This window comes from Strix aluco, chromosome 21, assembly GCF_031877795.1.
Source record: "Strix aluco isolate bStrAlu1 chromosome 21, bStrAlu1.hap1, whole genome shotgun sequence".
Taxonomy (NCBI): Eukaryota; Metazoa; Chordata; class Aves; order Strigiformes; family Strigidae; genus Strix; species Strix aluco.
Window position 1 is genome coordinate 6,189,560 of NC_133951.1, and position 18,691 is coordinate 6,208,250.

General features: G+C 50.9%; 1 protein-coding gene across 1 annotated transcript; it reads left to right on the forward strand.

The window, feature by feature from the left end:
- Nucleotides 1–12,955: 12,955 nt before the first annotated feature.
- Nucleotides 12,956–17,372, forward strand: LOC141932903 (fas-binding factor 1 homolog). Its single transcript, XM_074847131.1, has 7 exons — nt 12,956–14,087; nt 14,322–14,631; nt 15,346–15,492; nt 15,694–15,827; nt 16,190–16,292; nt 16,411–16,778; nt 17,285–17,372. The coding sequence occupies exons 3-6, from the start codon at nt 15,488–15,490 to the stop codon at nt 16,757–16,759; spliced, it is 591 nt and encodes a 196-aa protein (XP_074703232.1). The 5' UTR covers nt 12,956–14,087; nt 14,322–14,631; nt 15,346–15,487; the 3' UTR covers nt 16,760–16,778; nt 17,285–17,372.
- The last annotated feature ends 1,319 nt before the right edge of the window (nt 17,373–18,691 follow it).

The window sequence follows — 18,691 nt, forward strand, 5'->3', positions numbered from 1 at the left end:
TGCTGGGAATGTGACTAAGAAATGGAGCAGCTGATCTGGGAGGATACTTGCCTCTTTAAAGTCTATTTGTGCTTCTCTTGGTTACTCCCAAGCATTTAAGATACCCTGTGGAGAAAAGATGAATTTTAATACTGTAATTTGAATCTTTCAGGACTGAGAAGACATAATACATGTTTTTCAGCCATATCCTGTCTTCCAAGAGGAATGGGAAAGAGACAGTATTTCAAAGCTGAAAATGCGGCAAGTTGATCATGGGGCTAAGGGAGAGAGAGAGTATTTATTTAAACCCCATTTTACTTAAGGACCACTGAGCAGAGGAGTGGTTCGAAACTGATGTCTGCGGTAGCTTCTGCAAGGAACAGGGCTTGGCTTGGGGACCTGTCTGTTCTGGTGTGGGTGGGATCTCTGTCAGCAGCAGGCACAGAAATGCAGGATTGCGTATGGTGCCATGCCAGCGTGCAGCCTCCTGGGACTGAGGCCTCCCTTTGTGTTTGGGGTCTCTTACTGCCCCTTCCCTTTTTTCACAGGGGAGCATGCGCGAAAAGCGTGGCAGTTGCCTTGAGTCTTCCCCTAAATCACTGTGCTGGTGGTGTTTTGCATGTGATGGAAGCTCTGTGCTTCTGTATGCCTTCTACAGGGGCATGTGCACACTCTGCAGCAGGAGGTGGTTTAAAGGGAGGGGATTTAACTGATGTAAAATGTCATGTGAGGGCCTAGGCAGATGGGTTCCTTGCCACAGTGATCTTCAGTAGGTTCTGGTCAGTTGTTACTGGCAGCAGGAAAGAAATAATGAAAAATTGACTCCTGTTCATGAAGGATTCCTGGATAACAGTAAACTGCTGTTTGCCGGTGTCCTTACTTCTCCATGGACAGGAACGACACAACCCCAATATGATGATCAGATCGTCCTCCTTTATTTCCCAATCCTGGTTACATTTATATTCTACTAAGTTCCGTACACGCGCTCATCTATCTTCTAATAGGCTACAGGTTATCTGCACGCGCTGCTCATGCGCCTCTACAAGCATTTGCATTGGTTAATTGCAATTAGTACGTAAAGCCCAAAACTTGCCAAAAACTCCCTTATTTCATACCCTGTTTTGCTCAGACTTGTGTGCTTTTGCTGACCACAGATGTTTCTCACTTATCTGCTATCTTGTGTGTTTTTGCCAGCCTTATTTTGCTGGCCTTGTCTTCGTCCTTGCATTCTTCTGCCTGCACTAACTTCCCTCCAGCGCGGCCCAGACTCCTACAGCTGTTAATCACCTACTGCTCACCTCTCATATCTGTGCAACAAAAACTGGCTCTAATGAAGTCAGTCATACCACAGATGCCCCCTCTTTTCCATTGTGTGACTCCACATTGCATCCCTCATGCGTTTTAACATACATTGGATACTTGGTCTCTGGACAAAACTGATTTTCATAGGTGACACCTTCAGATCTGTATTTCTTTGACTACCCAGGAGTTGTTTGTAGCTGTGGAACCTCCAGGGCCAAGTCTCTGCCCTGTCTCATCATCCTGTGGCTGTACTTCTCTACACAGCATCCTTTGTTGGCGCTTCTCAAGGTTTCTGCTGTCACATCAGGCTTGTATTTCTTTATATTGCATCAGTATGTTAGTGACAAATACCTTATTCTGCACAGAGTACAATCTGTGTAAAACTAGGCTTGTATGAAGCAATGATAAGTAAAAATAAACCAAATTAGCCAGAACCACCTGCTCAGAAGAAAATATTGGTATTACAGTTAAGCCGAGTTAAAACAAAGTAGAAGTCAGTAGAAATTTGGACGAGGCAAGCCTGCCAAGTCTCTGTCCCAAGGCTCTGCAAACTCGGTACAAAGCCTGTGGGCTGCAGCCTGTCAAGGATCACCCAATCTACATTTATTTCCCTAAAGCGAATTTGCAGCTGACTCCTGCTACAGAGACAAATGTAAGATTTCTGTCTTCTCCCAAATGTTTTGGCATAAGTGTCATGTTTAACTTGTTTTTATGTGCCCTAAAAGGCAGAGCCACTGATGCAGGAAGCTTGTGACTGACTGGGGGCCCTCTGGGAAGGGCATAGAAAGATACTGGATGGAGGGACCAGCCCAGGGCCCATGTCACAGCATTTGAGCATGTGTCTTGCCTCCTAGCAGCGGGAGCAGCTGATGTCCTGCTTCTTTCTGCCTCTCAAATTGATCCTGCCCATCTCTTTTTTCCATTGGCCTTTTCCAGGAGGGAAACTTTCTTTGGAAGTGAGGGCATTTTTTTATGGGTTGTTTGGCTTTTTTTTTTTAAAATCTGTTGTTTAGGCAACTGTTAGGCTTTCACCACCCTGCCTTGGTGACAGCAAGGAGCACAGCTCAGATCCCTGCATGTTTAGGAGGACCAAGGGCTGTGCTGAATGCTCACCAGGAGGAGGCAGAGCTGTTTAAGGGGTGGATATGTAGTGGGGGAAAGGGAATATGCTGGGGTGGGGCTTGGAGACCCTTTGTCAGTGATGTCCAGTATTTCTTCAGTATTAGAAGTAGAGCAAACTCCGCCTGTACTCATTGTACCCAAATGCCCTGTAGCCCAGCGTGCAGTGTGCCGCCCAAAAAGAGGGAGCTTAGGTCTGGCAGGGAAAAGTTTTATCACAGGGCTCCTTGCCTGTGACTGTGCTGAGCACTGGACTGGGGCCGAGGAGTGCCTGGCTTCTTAAGTGGGTCTCCCCTGTGGAAACTTTACTGGGCTACAGGTTTCACTTGGGAACCAAATTTGTTGGAGTCTGGTGCTGTGAGGGTGAGCCTCTGTTACCTTGGGCAAATGGGGACTCCTGGGTACCCTGCGGGCACATGGATGATACACAGAGTCCAATCCACAGCATTGCTGTGTGAGCCACCACCACACCCAGCCCCAGCCTACTTGTCCTGTAAAATACGAAGCAGAAAGTAGCATCTCTTCAGAGTGGCTGGCACCTCTAATACCGACTGCAGAGCTGATGCCATCCCAGGCTGGGGACTAGTGACAAGGTGTCTGAGGAATGAGGGACAGCTCTGTTGGTTTACCCAAGGAAGGCAGCACATTCCTTGTGTGCTGTGCCCATGGAGGAGCTGAACTAGTGAGTCCTTCTTGAGCCACATGGGTGAAGCTGTCAGCTTTAGGAATGTTCTCGCCACCAGCATGGGCAGAGCCAGGGACTGAAGAGGTGCAGAGATCGTGGCTTTAAATGTGTGCAAAGCTTGATGTTGCATATGCAGTCCAGATCATGGAATAACTCAGATGGGAAGGAACTTTGGGAGGTGTGTAGTCTAACTTCCTGCTCAAAGCAGGGGCAGACCAGGTTGCTCAAGGTTTTAAACAGCTAGGGCTTGAAAACCTCTAAGGATGGAGGCTGCACAACCTCTCTAAATGGGTAAAAACATGTTTTCCACTGGACCAAATCTTTTTCTTTCTATCCAGTCTGGATTTCTCATTTTAACTCCTGTTCTTTCATCAGGCAGCAGGGTGAAGAGCCTGACTCCATCTTCCTCATAACCTCCTCATAGGTATTGGAAGGCTGCTGTTAGGTCCTCCTTCAGCCTCCTTCCCAGGCTGAACAAGCCTTCTTCCCTCAGCCTCTCCCCATGTTGTATGTGATGGCTGGCTCCAGACCCCTGACCATCTTGACCTCAGATTCTTCTTCCCCGGCTGCTCCCTGGCCAGTCAGCTCCCAGCACATGTTTTTGCAAGGATGTTACCGGCTGCACGACTTTGCATTAGTCCTTGTTGAACTTAAGCTTCCTGTCAGCCCATCCCTCCAGCCTGTCTGGGTCCCTCAGGATGGCAGCTCTGACCTAGCCCTAGGGTATCAGCTGCTCCCCCTCCTACGTTGCCATCTTCAGACTTTGTAAGTGTGTGTGTTGTTGCCTCTGCCAGGTCATTGATAAAGGTGTCAAACAGGAAAACTCCGAGGACAGACCCATGAATGTGACCCACTAACAACTGTCCTCTGAGTCTTATTGCCCAGCCAGGTTCTTTACCCATCCAGTTGCCCACCCATCCAGACCATAAACTCCTAGCTTGGATACAAGAATATTGTGGCAGATAGTTTTGGGAGCTGAGGCTGGGCAGCATCCACTGTTGTCCCCACACCCATGGATCTGGTCATTTTATCATAAAAAACAATCAGGATGGTCAGATGTGATTCACCTGTTAGTAAATCCACACTGACTGTTCCCAGTCACCTTCTTTTTTTATGTGCCCAGTATTGTGCTCCAAACACATTTCTGTGGGATTTTTCCCTCTTCATTAATTGTTTTTATTCTGCACTTAGAAAAGAAACCTATCAGGAAAGCAAGCCCTTATCTTGGCTCATGTGGGAGTCAGACTGGGCATCAGTCCACAGTCATCAGGGCAAAATCCAAATCATGATTTATTTTTCCATGCTCTGTCACGTGTACTGCCAGTGTGAAAATACTCTTTGTGCCTGCCTTGACAGCCAAAAGGGCTCAGTCCAAATCCAGTTTTGATCTTAAGGAGAACTGACCTGGATCAAATGGCCTGTGACATGAGAGTTTATCTGCTCCCAGCTCTGAAACCACGTGCGCTGCAGCTGACGAGCTTGCTTGTGTCTAGAGCAGGTGAGTGCAGCAGAGAGGATGTGGCTCCCTGGCCTGATCCAGGCACTGCCTTGTCCTCAGCGTTCATTTCGAAGAAGCTTGTTTTGACCAGGAGCTGCTGAGCAGCTCTGCTCTTCACTTGCATTCAGCTTGAGCTGTGCCCCAGCATGGGGCCAGGGGCTTTTGGAGTGGATCTCCTGCTCCAGGCCATGCCTTGTGCTTGGGTGGTGAGGACTGCTCGGGTCATGTGTGTTCACACAGGGCTTTGCCTGCAGTCCCGTGGTGTGTCTGAATGATGGTAGAGTCTTTAATCACTCATGACTGTCCCTAACCAGAGCAGTTGGCTGTGCCCTGGAGGGACTCTCCGGAACAATTCACAGAATCACAGAATCATTCAGGTTGGAAAAGACCCTTGGGATCATCGAGTCCAACCATCAGCCCTACTCTACAAAGTTCTCCCCTACACCACATCCCCAACATCTCATCCAAACGACCCTTAAACACACCCAGGGATGGTGACTCCACCCCCTCCCTGGGCAGCCTATTCCACTCTCTGACCACTCTTTCTGGGAAACATTTTTTTTTCTAATGTCCAGTCTGAACCTCCCCTGTTGCAGTTTAAAGCCATTCCCTCTTGTTCTATTGCTAATTCCCTGTGAGGAGAGACCAGCACCAACCTCTCCACAATGTCCTTTCAGGGAGCTCTAGAGAGTGATGAGGTCTCCCCTCAGCCTTCTCCTCCTCACACTGAACAGTCCCAGCTCTTTCAATTGCTCCTCATAGGATTTGTTCTCCAGGCCCTTCACCAGCTTTGTTGTCCTCCTCTGCACTCGCTCCAGTGCAGATATTTCCCAGAGTACTGGATTTACCTGCTGTCTTCAAATAAACTCCCCATCTGATGGAGTAACTCACAAAGGGAAGAAAAATAGACATTTCTACTGTCTGGAAACAAGGTACAGTGTCCTGGTAGGCTCTAGATCCACAGACATCAGTTGTCTTCCTTGACCACTTATATTCAGCAAAGACTTCCAGATGGTGCCGACTGGGCCCCTGTGCTTCCAGGGCTTGATGAGTCTTGACAAGGAGCTTGCTGGCTGTGGGGCACTCCTGGGTTGCTGGCTGAGCAGTCACTGGGCATGCTCTGCTCAGCACAGGTTTGTACCAACACCTTCTCTGAGTCGGAGACAACTTCAGGAGCACTCCCAAGACACTCCAAAGCACGAACCAGCCAGCTTGACCCAGGCAAGCTGCAATGACTGAGAGAGGGCAGGGAAGAGGCCTGCAGAGTTCAGGACAGCTCTTCTGTGCTTGTTGCAGTGGCTCCTTCATTGGAAGGTGCCTTTGTGCATCTGGTTCCTCTTCCCAGGTGTTGGGGGTGCAGGGATGGAGCAGGGAGTGTACTGCAGGCACAGCAGGCTTAAGTACAGGCTAGAGCAGGTTGTGCAGAAGGCACCAAAAAATGCTAGCATTGAAACCAAGAGCTTCACTCAGTCAGGATTGAGTATAACTGTTCAGCAGGGATTCTTTATTCGCAGCGCTGGGCAGCACTGGGGATCGCTCCACCATGAGTGCCATGCTTACTAACAAAACACTCTGACTAATATACACAAAAAGCATACATGTGCATCAGATTCCCTGGAAAAGGCAGTCTTATGCTAATAGATTCTCAGAATTCATTTACATAGTCTGAGCATGCGTAGTAAAAATAGAGTGAGGGTCTTCTCCCCTCCTTAGGGGTCCCCACAGCCTTTCTCACACTGTCTGTTAGTGAACTTTAGGTTTCCCATGTCCATCTATGGTCACAGAGTGACCTCATCTGTCTTCAGCTGCTGTTTGTTCCAAGGAGGTTTAGACCAGCTTCCAGTCACCTATCTTGACACTGGCATCTTCTTAGACACTTGTTTTTTAGGTTGATGCTATTAGGGATGTACTCAGGGAGTTTTTCAGACTGTCCCAGGTCTGTCTTATCTTTACTAGGCAAGGAGTTACAGGTTTCAAAACATCTTACAAGTGGGTAATGACTACAGAGGGTAGTTGGGAAAAACTATAAATGAAATTATATACATAAGTAAAATACGGGAAAAATAAAAGCTAGTAAAACACAACTGATGTCTAGCGTTAAAACTAAATGTAGCAATTTCCCTTCAGCGTGAGGCCAAGGGAGGGGACAGACTTGGGGGCAACATTGGGGAGCATGGAAGACCAAGGTGTACACCTGAGCTGACAGCTACCCATGCGACTTGTGTCTCCTCCACTCTGGCTGCCCCATGCCCTACATCTCTCTGGGTTCTTCTCGGCCCTATTGTTTTTCCCTGACCCCCTCTGCTGGGGTGAGCAGTGTTGTGCTGCTCACACAGGGGTTCAGCTGATGGAGGCGCAGGCTGCTGAAGCACTCCAGGTTCAGGCTCCTTAGTACTGATGGAAACACCACAGCCAGCCCTGCTTGGCTGCATTTTGGCAATGATAGACTGAGCAGCACTGTTTGCCAGCACCGCAGAGCACTGCAGGCTGTGGTATCATGAGGCTGTTGTCGTGGCAGTCCTTCGGAAACTGCAGCTGGTGGCCCTGAGCTTCAGAGGCAAAGATGCCTGGCCATTTAAGAAAGCTGGCTGAAGCTTAGCATCCTCCTGCAGCCACCCAGAATCATTTAATCTTTGCTGCTTGTTAGCTATTAGCAGCTTGAGGAAGAAAGCAGGTCTTCCTCATCCCGATCTTGGGTCAAGGCTATTGTGGTTTGAGATACTGTAGCTCTTTCTCCCTTTCTCCAGTAACTGCAGATATCTACATTTTCTGAGCCTTTTGTCACTTCATCAGACTTGTGTGGTCCAAGCACTGACCCTGTGTTACGAAGCTGCACTCCCATCAGCCCATGGCCAGGACTGTGGCATGAATGGGGGGGCCTTGCGTGCTCTTTGTGAACTACAGGATGGAGCTGAAGGCTGAGCACCGAGTTGAGCTCTTTACCACCTAGCTGCAAACTCGTACGTATCCTCAGTCAGGTAAAACAAAGTGCAGACTGCTGAGGAGTCAAACAGAGCTATGAACAGCCTGCCATGATGCACTGAGGTTGCTGGTTGCAGCCAAGGCTTTCCAGTCCCTGCTGCTGGTGTAGGGTGCTCACCTGGAAGACCCGGGAGCTGTAGCTCTGGGACAGGGTGTGCTGGGGCTGTTCAGGAGCTCCCCAGCCTTGGGGCAGCGAGCGTGTACTTAGGGAAGCAGATATTCTGGGCTGTGCTATGGGGGGAATGGCCACAGTCCTTGCTGTTAGATGTGAACTGATAAGCAGGTGAGTTTTACTGGATTGCTCTTAGGTTTGGTGGTCTAAAAAGAAAAGCAAAAAGGTAACTATTTCCCCCCCAGAAGAGAATTTAAAAGGTTTGGTTTGGTTCAAACGGAAACTGATTTTTTTTTAAAGCAAGCTATGCTGCTCATGGAGTATCTAGCTCCTGACTTCTAGCAGCTCAGTTGTATATGTTCCTGGGAGTATGAGGATCTGTGCTGGGGAGGCCTGGGCAGGAATGATGGCACCTGTCTCTGCAAGAACCAGCTCATTCTGTGTTTTAAGCTGTGTATTACTACTGTAATAAAGTAGGTTCCTTCAGCATTCCAGGGAACTTACTCAGCTACAGCTTACAAAACCTCCTTGTTCTCCTCAAGTTCTTTATGCAAAAGTAGACAGACACCAACCAGTAAATCCACCTTTCATTTGGGGGGGTATATTGAGCCATGAGTGCCCTTATCTGAATGAAGGGCAGTAATAAAAGCTTCCTGGCAACACTGGGGCTAGAGAGCCTTGCAAGGCAATGCAGGTCGCTGTGATAGCACCCTTGTGGTCTTTACCTCAGTGCTACAGGGAAATGATCACCTGCTTTGCAACTTACTTACTTATAGCAATTTACAGCAACTTATAATGATTTCTGAATATTGCTTAATAATCCTGCCTGCCCTGGCTGTTCTGTGAAAGCTTACCAAGGGCTACTGTGTTCATCAAAACAAAGCAGTTTTCTGTGGAAACTTACCAAGAATTACTGTGTTTGGCAAAAATAAGAGACGTGTCCTTGGAAAGCAGATGTGTTCTAACTAGTTTAGTCTTTGTAGTGGATAGATAGCCATGTATGGGTGGTAGAAACTAATATCCTAGTGCTTTTAGATAAGATAGAGGTGGTAAACCAGCTGGAACAACTCTTGTTGTTCAAGAAATTGGCTGAGAGAATCTGCACATGCTCCGAGGAAAAGTACAAGGTGAGGAGGACTGTGAGCCTTCCTCCAACAGACCCCCGGAGACGCCCCCCAGGAGGCAATGCGCAGGTGCAAAGAGAACATAAACTGCTGACACCAGCCTCTAGAGCTAACCCAGCCTCACTTATGCATATGGATATTTGTGTTATGTAATACAATGAATATGTATATCCACACTCTATAAGTTTTTGGTAAAATGTGCTATTGGGGTGCAAGCTTTGTGGAGAAATCCCCTTGCACCCCAGTGCCAAAGTAAACATACCTGCTGTATAACTCTCTCTGAGTTGTAGAGTCTGTTTCCGTGAATCAGAACCAAATCAGAGAGAAGGGCTTTGCAGGGACCTCAGTGTGGCACAGCCTGGTATTGGCACTGAGTTTGTGGTCTTCATTTTGGTTTTGGGTCTGTTTTCCCCGTTGAAAAGATCCTGGCCTGCTCTCAACTGTGCATGTGTGCAGTGTGCTCACTGCAGCTCCCTGCAGTACACACGCTCCGAGACTTGGTCCCAGAAATCATGGATGCATTTTGCTGATGTCTTCATGAAAACTTTCACTGTAGACATCCGGCAGGGAAAAGGTCAGCCTAGTCCTTTTATATTAAAGAAAACTGAAAGTAATTGAAACCAGAAGCTGGTGAACACTAGGAGGAATGCAGCAATGAGCACCATTCCTTGTCTCAGAAAACAGCTGCAGTGACAATTTAGCTTGGTTGCAATTTGATGCACATATAATCTGTATGCTTTATTCCAGGTGTTTTTATTACCTGGGACTTTTGAAATAGCAGCTGTAATGCAGAGCTGCAGTGCAGAAGAGGGTGTGACACTAGCCTCTGGCTTTCTTAGAGGGCTCATTTCTAGATGATTTATATTTCTGAGAAAAAAAACATCAAATTTACTTATAAGCTCTGTAATCAGACCTTTGTCTTCACTAGAGTAATTTGCAGTGCCCTGTAAGACCAGACTGGTTTTAGAAAGGCTCAGTAGCCCCATCCCTACTGGTGCTGTGTCCATGGACCAGTCAGGCATTGATGGGCTTAAAAACACCCCCCACCCCCTGGGACTAATTGCATTTGCAGGATTTGGCCCAGCTGGGGCTGAGCCCTTTGGTGCTTGTGTGTGTGTGTGTGTCCCCAGCTCACCCCCTCTCCCACCCACTGTCCCACTTGCTGCTGCTGGGACCCAGCTGCACCCTATAAACAAACACACACACACCCCCCCCACCATGAGCACCCAGCCCCATGTCCCTTTTTGGGTGCTGCCTGTGCTGCTGGAGCAGGTGAGTAGCCCCAGCTGGGGCATTTTTTTCCCTTTTTTCCTTTTTCCTTCTAGGGGTCTCCCTGTTCCCTGGGGGATGATTTGCTGTTGTGCTTTGAGCCCCCCCCAGCCCTTGCTGCCATCTCTGGAGCTGCTGTGTTGCCATTTTGGCCTTTTTTTTACCCCAGTTGCTTGGTGTGTGAGCAGCGTGGCGGGGGGGGGGGGTGCCGTGTTCTTATTCAATTTTAATTTAGTTTGGATATTTAAGCACAAAACCAGGGGCTGGTGCGTTGTTTGGAGTCGTTAGAAGGGGGGTGGCACAGCAAGTGGCTTGTGAGGTCAGGGCCTGGGGCTGAGCAGTGTCCTGGGCCTGGGGGGAAAGGAGTTGGTGGCCAGCGAGCCCCCACCCATGGCCCTCCTGCAGTGGGGGACACTGAAAAGGCATCACCCCCACCACCACCCCCCCCACCTCAGAGCAGGGTTTGCCTAAAAGCCTGGCAGCCCTGAGTATCGAAGGGCTGAGGCCTGGGGGCCTCATCACATGGGTGGGTGATGGCGCTGGGGAGGGGGACACAAGCTGCCAGGGGGTGGGTTGCAAACCGCAGTATTTTGTGAGGGTGCAGGATGGGGTTTGGGCTGCACCCCAGGACAATGGGGGTCCTCGCTGTGCTCACATGGCCCCCCCATGGCTCTGGGGTCTCCCCTTCCCTCTGCTCCCCCCTTCGGGGATGGCAGCGGTGGCTTCTGCAGGCAGAGTGCAGGCAGAGCGCAGGCAGCACGTGGGACTCGGTGCAGCCTCCTGGGGGGGGCCTGTCCCCACTGGTAATGCTGCGGCTTGGGGGGGGGCTCACGCCCGTTCTCGGTGCCCTTGCAGGGATGTGCTCCCAGCAAAGAGAGAAGGCAGGGACTGTGATCAGAGACATAGAGTATTTGTTGATCAGATAAAGGGTGAGGTGACAAGAGACATGTGGTATTTGTCAATCAGATAAAGGGTGGGAGCCTGGGTGTGGGCATGTCTGTCTGATGGGATTTACGACTGCGATCAGAGGCAAATGGCATTTGGTGGTCAGGTAGTTCACAAAGGGTGAAGGCCTGAGTGTGGGCACGTCTGTCTGATGGGATTTACGCCAAGTCTGCAATTAGCGATATCCTGTGAAGTAGGCACAGAGATGAGCTATGCCATGTAAGGGCCAAACCCGAGAGGGTCAGCAGAAGATAACGCAGAGGAAGACGACGACCCCCCTAGCAACAAAAGGCGCAGCCGCAGCTGAAACCAAAAAGGCCCCGTCAGCCCAGAACCTGAAGCTTCTAACAAGAGACTGCCAAAGAGGAGGGGCGCGCGCCGTTGGCGGAGCAGCGACTCCCCGGCCGCCCAGCGCTGCTTTACTTGCTCAAGCGCTTGCTGAATTAATAAACTTTATAAGTCACTTGACTTGGCTTCTGAAAGTGATTTTCCCCAATTTATAACAGCTTAATTAAAGCAGCAGGCTTCTGCACCTGGGAATGCTGTTTCTTCCTGCCAGTGATCATCTCGCCTTCACCATGTGGTACTCGCAGTGACGTAAAAGTGCAGGACAGACTGTTTGGCTGATGAACTTGCTTCCCCCCCACTCCTCGGTGTTCTTTGATAGTCTTGTTTTATAAAAATTGTGTTGGTCTGGGTTTTTTTTTCTTTTTTCTTTATCCCCCCCCGCCCCCCCCCCCCACCCCCCCCCAGCTACAGATACTACAAACATCTTCTCTGACTCTTCAGAAAAAAACCCAGCAATTCTTTTAACCTAAACTCATACGTAATCCCAGGGGTTACGCCAGGCAGAAGCGCAGCTGTGGTTTACTTCTGTTGCCCTCTTTTGTCTACATACAAATAGAGGGTTTGTGTCTGGGAGGAAAATGTTCTTTATTATTTGAATAATTTTTCAAGGTGCCTTCTCGTAGCAGTTCTGACTTGCACATCTTGCTATGGCCAAATATTTTGAAGAAAAAGAACCTGGCTGCAGTAACCCTTGCATAAGCTCTCATCGCATCAGAGCAGTTCTCTTGAGATTTAATGTGGTTGTGGGTAGATCTTTGGCTTGCAATTTTTTTCTTTTCTTTGCAGAGAAAATTGAACAAGGGAGAACATCTCTTTAGGATCCGGATAGGTCGAAGTGTTGCCTACCATACTTTAAAAATAAAGGAAAATATAAATACAGCATTTAAGACAGAGATGTGAAGCACTGCTGATGTTGCTAGCTGCTGTGTTAGCCTTTAAGCACAGCAAGGAATGTGTCTGCTTCCTTTGTGGAATAGAAGGATACTGATTTGCTGAAACTTCATGTGTTTGCAAGTAAAATAGTACTGGATTTCAGCTCCCTCGGCCTGTTCACCATTTGCTTAGAAAAGAATTTTCCCTAGCCTGGCTGTTGTAAACAGAAATGGTACTGGTCTGTGGAGGCACAGAAGGGTGGGATGGCAGCCCATTTCACAGGCATTTCACAGCTCCTGCCAGGAGTTTTGTTACTGTCTAAACTAGATAATAAACTAATAACTAATCTAATCAGGTAGGTAGTGCCTGGAATTGAAATTTATGGTCAGTTATCTGTTGTGATAATTAATCTTAGTTTATCACAAATACTCTTCCTTCTCGTAAGAACAGTTTCCCTTCAGGATTTAGACGGGACTTTGCATTTCATAGGAGACTCAGAAGTAACAATGCAAGGGAGGCTGGGGAATCTGTGTTCCGGAGAGCAATTAACTCTTAAGTCCAAGGTAGCTGTGACTTTAACTGCAAAACCTAGCAGTGAGTAATGTTACTTTGGTCAAAGCAGAACTGTTGGACACCTTTTACGCAGTTCTGGTAGGCTTATGGAAAACCAGTCTGCGGAGTAGGTCATGTATATGAAGAACAGCTCTACACACGAATCTTCTTCGGAGCTGTGGTCCTTATAATTGCTTCCATCACAGCCCTCAGCCTGACTCACTCACCCAGCTGTGCTTGCGCTCCAGGCATTCCCAGTCACTGAGCTGTGGGAATGCTACTGGATCAGCCTGCTGTGCGGGATGGGGAGTTTCGTGTAGGACTTCTCTGACCCAGGAGGGCAGAAATCAATATTCAGACAGGCGATGGCTTGTGTTCTCGTGCTGCTCAAGTATTATATTGAAGTAGGTTATCTTAAAGGGGAGAAGTCTTGCTAGCCAGGGTGTCCAAAACTTGGCGCTTGAGAAGCCTCTGTGGCTAGAATCCTGGCAAGACCTGAGCTTACAAAGAGGAGAGGCACAAAGTGCATTGGTAGGACACTTTGCTGCACTCCCCGTAGAGAGCATAAAATCTGGGGGGTGCAGGTGGGCCAGGGAAGTGTTACAAAATGCTGGATGTTCCTCTTTGCTTCAGTGGTTGGATCAGCCCAGATTATCACCGAATGACACGTGCATGCCCATCACCGTGTCCTGTCCGTGCTGGAGTTTTTGTACCGCATTCCCTGTGTAAACCAGCACCTCTGGCAGGCGAGAGGTTTGGCTTATGGACAGCAAGTCCCTGGCCCGTATCAGAGGCTGGTTGCTGTTCGGTGCAAGTCTGAAGACTGTGTTACGTCTGGACACTCTCAGTGCATCCTAGTTCATCTCTCTGTTATTTTTTATAGTGCTGCTGGAAGCCTTTCAGGATAAAGGACAAAGCCTGCTACACATGTAGTTTTTCCATGAACCATGTCAGTGCAAAAGTAGAGTCAGGAGGGAGTGGAACCTTATTTCCCAGTACATCTCTTCCCTGTGTGTCGGATAGCACAGCTCATCCATGCATCCTTTTGCTTCAAATTGTTGATTGCACTGAGCTTGTAGAACTGAGTTTGAACTGAATTTTGTCCTGCTCTTTCCATTAATCCACTTAAAAAAAAAAAAAAACACCAGCAAATTTGCTCCTGTAAATTTCCTTAAGCTTTCTTTGCCTGAGCAGATATTATTAAGGTGCTTATGCCCTCTGAAAGAGCCTTGTGTGTTTGGTGATACGAGAGAAAGCAAGCAAGCTGCAGTGCGAGTCACAAATCCTTCAGATGAATTAGTGAGTCCAGCAGGTGAAAAATTGCACCTGGTAAAGCATGTGCCCTTTGAGAGGTGTTGCTCAGAGAAGTCCCTTTGTTGTTCCCAGTCATGAAATACCATTTTTTTTAAAATTCCAAGTCCTGTTCTGGAGCACAAAGAAAGTCACTGACGTTTCCCATAAACTAGGTGCTGCTTTGTAGCTCTCCTTGCACAGGGATCTGTGAACTATTTGGATTTGCTTACTGTGTCTGAGGTCAGTACGAGGTGCCCACAGAAACTGAGAGTTTCATCTTTACGCAGCAGTGCTATTCATTTAAGGAGGAAAACAATGGTTAAATGAGTGGTTCCCCACTGAGGTGGGTGTCAGGGTAATGTAAAGCACGTGCCTGTATCTGTGCACCAGTAAGACACAGTTAAGGGCCTCTTGTGTGGTGGAGCTGTTGCGGTTTGACTCAAGGCTAACTGACCTGGGCTTTTATTTTTCTTCTTTAGTGATGATGGCCAAGGAGAAACCGCCAATAACTGTGGTTGGAGACGTTGGAGGAAGAATTGCCATCATTGTGGTATGGGTGTGATGGAGAGGAGCGGGGGGGTGGCTTCCTCCCAGCATCTTTTCTTGAGCTGCTTTATCCCAGAGGGTAGGAGGGACTGCTGGTGTAGGGGTGGGAACAGGATTGTTACCACTGTTTTCTCCAGTTTTGCTGGTGGCTTTGGTTATTTCAGCTTTCTGCTGAAAACCCTTCGTATTTCAGTGCTTTAAGCTCTGAAATCTCCTTGCTCCCTTGAATCTACAAATATCAGATGTGTACAAATACTCAACAAATCCAGGACATGCAGAGAAATCTCCTGAAGTATTTAAAAAAAAAAAAAAAACAAACAAACCAACCAACCATAAAAAAAGCTCACTGAGCTTTTCTTACATGCTGTGCCATGCTGCAGTGTAACTAATCAACATGCAGCTGCTATCACTGTGAAAAAAAATACCTTGCTGAAGATAAGCTCTGTTTGCCTGTGAGCATGTGCAGGGACTAGTTTGTTTCCAAGACACAATATTTGTTCTGCACACTAGCAAAAGGGTCTGTAAATTGGGGAAACGGTGTCCACAGATTTAAGTTGTGCACGTGGCTGTGCTTGAATCTCAACAGCAGCTGAAGTAGCCAGGGATTATATTCTTTTTGGCTATGTTTGTGGCCAAAGCTGCAGTACCTTGCAGATCCACTCCTGCCCTGCAGGCATGGTAAACTTCTGGTTTTGGTGTTATTTCTGTCTCTTCTCAGGATGACATCATCGATGATGTGGAAAGCTTTGTAGCTGCTGCAGAGATCCTGAAAGAGCGTGGAGCCTACAAGATTTCTGTGATGGCTACTCACGGGCTCCTGTCAGCAGATGTCCCCCGTCTCATAGAGGAATCCTCCATCGATGAGGTGCGTCTGCTTTCTGGGCTTGTGTCTTGAGATGGTGCCGCCATGGTGGGTGGGGGATGCTGAGCTTGTGCCTGTGGGTCCCCAAAAGGGGCAGGAGCAGCCTTGTGTGGCAGAGAAGAGGCAGAGCAGGCTGGCAAGGCTGTGTGAGGAGGACCAGCCCTGCCTGCGGGAGAAACCCATCTGCCGCTGTGTCCCCAACAGAGAGGAGGTCCGGCCAGCCCGCGCCAAGCTGGATGAGTTGCTGGGACGAGGCTCCATGACCAGAACCCTGGAAGTGCCAGACCTGGGAGAGCGCCGGGAGGTCAAACTGGCGAAGGAGTACCAAAAGCAGCTGGGTGAGCAGAGCCAGGGACGCTGGGAAGGGCTGCAGAGGTGGCAGCGTTGGCCTGGGCGAGCAAGATTGATTTCTACTGCCCTTACAGGGGAAATGCCCTTCTGCCCTCGCGGCAGCCTGGCAGCATTTGCACAGGAGCTGTAACTCGGCTGCCTTTGGCCGTGGGCTGATTCCCAACGAAAGTTTTTCAGCCACTCTGAGGAGGCCCCTTGCTCGCCGGTTTCTGGGCAAGACGTTTCCAGCGGTGTTTTCCCAGATGCAGCACTGTCAGTGGGAATTGCAGGGGGGGAGGAGGAGGAGGGCTGGAGTCTTTGCCGTTGGCTGCTCCTCTGGGCGCTGACTCAAGGCCGCTTGTCTGAACAGAGAAGGAAGAGGGTCGGCACAAGGACGATTTTGTGTTTGGAGCATACCAGCCCAAGGTGGCCTCCACAGCCAAGGGCCGGCCGGCGAGAAGGCAGCCTCTGAGGTATTGTGCTCTCTGCGTGTCTGTAGCTGCAGCCAGCGGGCACGCTGCCCCTGCAGCAGAGCGGGCAGGGTCCCCGGTGTCCCTTCGCAGACAGGGATGCGACTGCTTCTCCTCACAGCAGGTTTTCAGCTGAGAAGAACAACGAACTTAAAGCAGAGCCCCTCTCCAAAGCTCCTCTGTCAGCCAGCCAGAGCCCCGCACGGGGCCGCAGAAATAGAAGTGGCTGGCTGGGCTTGAAACGTGAAGAATTTTTTGATTTGGAGCTGTCGTCTCCAGCAAAGGCCAGTCCTGCAGGGAGCTCCCCCAGCCCTGCCGCAGCTGGGCAGCCCGGCCCCGCCAGACAGCTCCTGGCTGCAGAGGAGGCAGCCGCTAAAACTGACCCGGTGGAGGAGGAGGAGGACTGGCTGAGTGCTGCCTTGGCTCGGAAAAAAGCCCAAGCGCAGGCGAAGTCCCAGGCGAAGGGCTGAATCCCGGCTCTCCTGTCAGGTAAAGGCATGGTTGATGGCCGCAGCGCTCCCATCTGCTCCGCGTGTAGCTGCTCCAGCAGGAGCTCTCAGAAACCCTGGGCTCGGATCTGAGAAATGAATTTTAAGCACTGTCTTGTCTCGGGTTGGGGTAATAACGTGGGGCTGTGTCCCAGTGATCCAGCGCGCAGTCCCCTCCCACCTCTGGGCTCTCCTGCCGGTTGTAGCCAAGAGGACACACAGTGCCGTGGGTCCCGCGGAGCTGTCCTGGATCAGCACACCCCCACGAGCTCCTCCCTGTGCTCCTCGTTGCTGCCTTCATTCCCCTTCCTTCCTCCTAGTTGAGGCAAAGCACCTCCTCCAGCTGAGTCGACACGGAGCCAGGTCACCTGGGCAGCAGTGGGGTTGGGCTGGAGATGTGTAGAGGAGGGACTGCAGGAGGCTGGGGCTGGGTGGCCGTTCCCAGGCTGGGAGGAGATGCTCTCCTCAGGGCTTTACCTCCCCGAGAGCGTCCCTGTGTGTGCACAGGTTAGCACAGCCAGGGCACAGCTGCGGGCGAGACACGTGCCTGCCTTTGGGGGCTGAGGGTCCCACCAGAAAGCCCCCGAAGCTGAAGGGCCTGGGTCTTTTCTCTCTGTCCCTGTAGGCTGAGTCCCCAGCCCTGGGCTTGCTGCATGAGAGGAGGCTGGGGGCTCCCGCTGCACAGCCCCACGAGGATGCAACGGGCTGTCAGGCAAGGCAGCAGCCATGGCCCCACTCAACCTGTCCCAGCTGCTGGACATCGCCATCGGGACGCCCCAGGTCGGGGCCGTCAACTTCCCGGCGCTGCACAGCCTGCTGCAGGCCATGCTCAGGCACCTGGGCCTGCAGGACCTGCCTGCCCTGGGCCAAGGGCGCAGCCCAACCCCCCTCCTGGGGCGGGACCAGCCCCCCGAGGCACCCCCGAGAGAAGAAGGGGGACAGGGCGGAGGCCCAGGCACAGAGTCGCTCACCCCCGCGAAGGACCCGCTGCAGGGGACCGTGAGCACCCCCCAGGACGCCTCCGTGGCTGCTGACGCGGGGCAGATGAAGGCAAAGATTGAAGAGAATGAGAGCAGCATCTCCAAGGTATGTCCCTCCCAGGTGCCCTCCGACTGCTGAAGGAGACCCATGCCTGTCCAGCTGTGCTGGATCTGCTCTTTCCCCGTGGCCCTGGTGAGCTGGTCATGGCCATGGCAGGTCCCTGCACCCTACGCAAGGGACACCAGGAGGCAGGAGCTGGGCTGTCCCAGCTGCAGTGTTTAATTTCAGTGACTCGTTTCACAGGAGGCAGCTGACTCCCCCGTGAAGCCTGAGGTCAGGCTGAGACCAGACACAGCTCATCACATGTGGCTTCAGCACCACTGAGACACAGACCTGGGCTAGACAGGGCAGCGCAGGGAGGGCTGTAAAACTCCACAGACCGGGGACAAGCACAGCTGACCCCTCTCCAGCACATCTCTGCTCCCCTGCCCTGCCCAGGCCCCCCCTGCATCCCTTCAGCCCCACCCTGGGAAGGGCTCTCCCTCTCCAGGGCAGGGCCAACCTGCACCCCAGGGGCCGGGTCCCTGTGTCCCCTACTTCTGGCTGTGCTGTCGTGTTTGCTCCAGCTCCACGACAGTATGGGAGCGCCCGGCAAGGTGGGGGGGGGAGCGGTGGCATGTACGGGATGGCCACGATGTGCCTGGGGAGGGCAGGAGCCGTGGGTGGGTGACAGGGGACACACGACCCACCCCAGCTCGGGGCAGTGCCCCAAAACCCACAGGCTTGTACCCCATTGGCATCCCACTGCCCCCAGGGAGGGGCTCAGGAGGGCTGCACCCCCCCAGGCAGACACCCTAACCCCCGTGCCGGGCACAGCGGGGCACTGCCAGCACCCGTCTCTCCTCCGAATCACCCACGCACCCCCCGATGCAC

What these genes read in the sequence shown, in the direction of transcription:
- LOC141932903 (XM_074847131.1), top strand. An exon ending in GGAGTACCAAAAGCAGCTGG is followed by an intron (nt 15,828 to 16,189) that starts GTGAGCAGAGCC and finishes TTGTCTGAACAG; the next exon opens with AGAAGGAAGAGGGTCGGCAC. An exon ending in GCGAGAAGGCAGCCTCTGAG is followed by an intron (nt 16,293 to 16,410) that starts GTATTGTGCTCT and finishes TTCTCCTCACAG; the next exon opens with CAGGTTTTCAGCTGAGAAGA.